Source organism: Sinocyclocheilus anshuiensis, unplaced genomic scaffold (assembly GCF_001515605.1).
Source record: "Sinocyclocheilus anshuiensis isolate Anshui unplaced genomic scaffold, SAMN03320099.WGS_v1.1 scaffold557, whole genome shotgun sequence".
Lineage (NCBI taxonomy): Eukaryota > Metazoa > Chordata > Actinopteri > Cypriniformes > Cyprinidae > Sinocyclocheilus > Sinocyclocheilus anshuiensis.
Window position 1 is genome coordinate 649,644 of NW_015540883.1, and position 5,277 is coordinate 654,920.

The 5,277-nt window shown below is 39.3% G+C and overlaps 1 protein-coding gene across 1 annotated transcript in view; it reads left to right on the plus strand.

Moving 5' to 3' along the window:
* LOC107688581 (mitogen-activated protein kinase kinase kinase kinase 4-like) overlaps positions 1-5,277 on the plus strand; it is a 55,290-nt gene that overhangs the window by 26,886 nt on the left and 23,127 nt on the right. The window contains exons 23-25 of the mRNA XM_016486287.1: positions 1,700-1,822; positions 2,437-2,557; positions 3,017-3,172. Of these exons, the coding sequence (XP_016341773.1) occupies positions 1,700-1,822; positions 2,437-2,557; positions 3,017-3,172 (400 nt within the window). The remainder of the gene's footprint in view (positions 1-1,699; positions 1,823-2,436; positions 2,558-3,016; positions 3,173-5,277) is intronic.

Consider the following 5,277-nt stretch of genomic DNA (forward strand, 5'->3'; position numbering starts at 1 on the left):
AACCAAACTAGTAGTAGTAAAAAAAAAAAAATAGTAATAGTAAATGTTGAAATTAACACACTCTTAAGAAGGAACAATACTTACACAGCTTTCATTAATCTTAATGCTACAAATGGACTCTTATTTTAAAGTGTTACCATTTCCAAAAAACGGAGCAAATGGAAAGAGAAAGCGCGACCTATATTATAGCTCTATAAATGAAGCACACAGACTTTATTAGAGCCACAGAAAGCCAACCGTTTTGCTGAAAATGCACAATACACATTTAATTATGTACATTAACAACGATTCGGGACCAATATAATGTAATTTAAAGGAAAACTATGTGAATGGCGCTCTGTGGCACGGCAGGATTTTCTGTCGGCTGCATTTAAACCCGCGTCTGAAGTTTCCCGCTCTGTTCAGCATGCAGTATCACGTGTCTAAACATATTAGCACGTGCTGTCAGTGATTTCAACCACTAGAGGCCGCTCTCACACTGTATAACGACAGCAGACCCTTCTCAGCCGCTCTAGCAATGGACGCAACCCGGAAAACTATTGGCATGGATTTTTGACGATAACCGATTGTTCCAGCAATCAACTATCGGTGCCGATTAATCGGCAAAACCGATACATCGGTCGACCTCTAGTCTTTACGTATACAAATGCATCAGTCCAAAAGAAGTTAAATAAAAAGCGCATGAATCCTTAATAAAAAGTGTCTCACACGGATCCGGGGGGTGTACAAAGGCCTCCTGTAGCGAATCGATGCGTTTTTGTAAGAAAAATATCCATATTCAAAACGTAATAATCACTTTAATCTAGCATATACATTCTCCCAAGGTGTGAGTCCTCCGGTGCACAAGTATTTCACCCAGTCTGAACACTCTTGAACACCTGCGGTGGATTCTGTAGAGACGAGTTGAGCGAGGGGGTTTAAGAGCTCGTCCTCCAGGAGTTAAACAGCACAGATAGGAATATTTGCCAAGAAGGGTCAGAGCAGTATACTCAAAATTATGGAGGACATATGAAGTACTAGAATATTATACATTTGTTGAATTGAATATAGGGTGTACACTGCAAAAAATGCTTTTCTTACTTAGATTTTTTGTCTTGTTTCCAGCCAAAATATCTAAAAATACTTAAATCAAGAAGGATTTTCTAGACAAGTAAAAATTATTGTCTTGTTTTCAGAAAAAAACAAGTCAAATTTAAATGAATTTTTGCTTAGAACAAGCAAAATAATCTGCCGATGGGGTAAGCAAAATAATCTTATTTCAAACATAAAACAATATTATTTTGCTTGTTTCAAGCAAAGACTTACTTATTTTTTCTGAAAACAAGACAATAATGTTTACTTGTCTAGAAAATCCTTCTTGATTTAAGAATGTTTAGATATTTTGGCTGGAAACGACAAAAAATCTAAGTAAGAAAGCATTTTTTGCAGTGTACTCATTTCAGCAATCCTTCATTCAAACAAAATTGGCTAATTTACTAATTTTACAGATATTTATGACATTTTAAGGATAAGTTTAATACATTTCAATTTCTCAATCTTTGCATGAATTGTATTAGTGATCATTAAGAAAATATGTCTTTTACGCCAGTTCAAGAGTATGGCAGCTCTCTTTCACCCCTGGATATTGATAGTATTTGTCATCTAACCCATGCTGTCAGTTCAGTTTCAGGCCTGATTTTAGATGTTGGTGTTTCTCCAGCAGAGTGCAGCAGAGCCAGCACATAACGTCCATCCGAGGCCTGCAGGATCTCCGTCCAGCTATGGCTGCTTTCTGCCCGACCTGCTGCACAAGAGCCCCTCGCACCAGCAGAGTGTCCTCGAGGTACAGCCTCAGATCACTGCAGTGTTTGATCAGCTGTTTCTGTTTAATCATGCACACACACACACTTGTGCAGTACTTCTGAATAATGGTGCAAATGGCATAAACCTGATTTAAATACTCTCCTCACATAAATATTGTGTCTGAAAGGGAAACTCGTACAAATGCATATGCAATAAGGTCAAAAATAACCGTCCATGCCTTTTCAGCGCTGATTTATCACCGTGCATCTTTAGTAACTCCTGACAGTAGTTTTTAATGGCAGAATAGGGTTTGTGCTGGTGAAAGCTGTTAGTAAATCTGGCCCAATGTCTTTTGTAGGGCATTTTAGACTGATGTGAGACTGTTTTAAGCCAGTTATCATTTTAATATAAGCTTAATAAAGTAAGCTAGTTCTCTGTGTATATACAGACTGTAATGTAAAGCTTATAATGTTTTAGATAAGTTATCCTAATAGTTTCAGTGAGCTCATGTTTACTGTTTAATTGTGTTATTTGCACATAGATGCATAAATATTCTCATCGGTCATTGACTTAAACTGTACTTGGATTAACATGTAAAACTGCATCTGTGAATGATCTCCTCATGATGTTTGTGTTGTTATTCTGCATTTACAGAAATTATTCAGTAGCCAGGCAGGAAAAAGCACATCATCTTCCTCTTCCTCATTCTCCCCTTTCATTGACCCTCGTTTGCTGCAGATCTCTCCACCTCAGAGTCCACAGGGATACATCCAGCGTGAGTCCCACGCCTGACACACACACACCTGACACATGAACAACACACTCTGTGTGTGTGTGTGTGTGTGTGTGTGTGTGTGTGTGTGTGTGTGTGTGAGTGTGTGAGTGAGTGAGTGAGTGTATGTGTGTGAGTGTGTGTGTGAGTGTGTGTGTGTGTGCGTGAGTGTGTGTGTGTGTGTTATGGGACATGTCCCCACAAAGATGGCAAAATCCTTGACATTTTTTGGTCCCCATGAGGAAACAAGCTAATAAATTGCACAGAATGAAGTGTTTTGAGAATCTAAAAAAGAGGGGTTGGTTTGGGTGTGGGGTTAGATTCAGGGGATAGAAAACACAGTTGGTACAGTAGAAAAACCATTGTGCCTTTGGGAAGTCCCTGTAAGCCACATATACCAATCAGTGACACCTGCACCTGACACATGAACAGACTCTCTCTCTCTCTGTGTGTGTGTGTCAGTGAACAGCAGGGATGAGCCGTGTGTCAGGCAGCCTCACAGGAAGGGCTCGGTGGTGAACGTCAACCCCACCAACATCCGTCCTCAGAGCGACGCCCCAGAGATACGCAAATATAAGAAGAAGTTCAACACTGAAATCCTCTGTGCCAGTCTGTGGGGTGAGACACATTCACACATCACCACAGCGCAGCAAGAACACTACTGATGTTAATAAAGACCACCTGTGTAAACCAAGTGTACAACAATACAAGAAATCAAACTGCACATCCCTGTTCTGATATCTGCATTACAGCCACTGTAGAACTGGGGAAAAGACTGTAATCAAATGCACGCTGTTTCATTATTACAGAACACAGCTGATTTGATGTGTATTTTATCAGCCGTTTATATAAAATTACAGAGCAAAATAATCAGAGATTAAAGTTACATTTCTTCTTGTTCTCCTTGGTGCAGCTTTATTATTACATTATTCTGTTGTCTGGTTAATTTCCAGATAAAAATTACCTGGTTTTAGCACAGTAATGATTTTCTAAACATGCTGTTTCTTTTGTGTTTTTCTTTTGTTTAAAGGGGTGGGTGATTGCGATTTCACTTTTTTAACTTGAGTTAGTGTGTAATGTTGCTGTTTGAGCATAAACAATATCTGCAAAGTTACGAAGCTGAAAGTTCAATGCAAATGGAGATTTCGTTTTTTAAAATTATGGCAGTTTAATGCCTACAAAAATGGCTCGTAGGGACTAAAACAAGCTACTTCCCGGGTTTGTGATGTAATAAACCCAGAAATTTACATAAATCCCGCCCCCGGGAACTATTGCAACAAATAGGGAGAGGCCATGTTGCGCTGCTTTAGAGAAGAGGAAGAGCCGTTGCCATGCCGTCAAAACTAGGGGTGCATGCATGAAAAAATATATTCATATATGAATCGTGATTCTGTCTTCTATTGTTCCAATTATACACTTTATGCGTATAGACAGACAGATATTTTTCACATAGCTATGAGAATCGTTAAACATGGATGCGCACACGGTTGCCGTACTGTATTAAAGCTTTAATCAGGATAAAACCGTATATTAAAGGAGACATATTATGCCCCTTTTTACAATATGTAATATAAGTCTCTGGTGTCCCCAGAATGTGTCTGTGAATCTTTAAATGCAAAATGAGCTGCTGCTCCCCACCCCTTTTTCCAGAATAGAGCTGCGCCTTTACAGCTCATACCTACTAAAACATCTGTTTTGGTTCTGATTATCATGTTTATCGGGCTGAAATCATAAGTTTTAAACAATATTAATTTCAACTTCTGTTTTCTGAGCGCACACATCCGAAGCACACGCACAGAAAGCGGCTGTCACAGCATGTGAGTACTAAACTAAGTTCTCATTCACACACAAGTTTACGTTAAAAACACACATGAGTTACAAAAACAGTCGGTTATGTCTGTGAAGGTAAACTGCTGGGAAATAAATCACATGTTTATTTTAGATCTGTGTGGCAGCAGCAATATACAGTAAATAAATCAATAAATCACTGCTCTGTTGTCTCCTCTGAGGCTGGGACTCTAAATAGTGTTCTGTGCTCGTCTGTGCAGCCAAAGACAGAACAGTTAGCATGTTTTGCTCAAACTTTCATCGTTGGCATTAGAGCTGGTACACCGTTGTCGCTTGCAAAAACACAATGACGGCGCTGTGGGTGTAAACTTCAAGATTAAGGGACGGTAATATTATAATGAGATCCCTTTGCCACGTCACCAAGGGAGCGAAATCAGACTCGCTCGTTTTCTCAGACGCTTGCAGAAACAGCGTATCTAAAAGTATGAGAAAACAACAAACAAAAAATATACCATTAAGAGCCGTGTGCTGCTTGCACAGGTTATGCGCGATCCTCTTCTCTAATACTCTCTGCGTAAGCAATATAGACAATGCCATTGTTTACAATACAACCGGAGCACATGCCGCTGAGGTGAGGGGTGGGACGTTTAGATGCGCACTAGAGGCGGTTTAGCCAATCACAACACACTGGGCCAGCTAACCAATCAGAGCCCATCGCCTATTTCTGAAGGAGGGGCTTCATAAAACCAGGAACTCATCAGAACGTTTATCAGAGAAGAGACAGAGCGGTGTAGAATAAAGGTAAATTATGTGAAAAATAACATGTTTTTTAAAGGGGTCATATGATGCTATTTTAAAGATCATTATTTGGTGTATTTGGTGTAACAGAATATGTTGACATGCTTTAATGTTCAAAAAACACATTATTTTTCAAA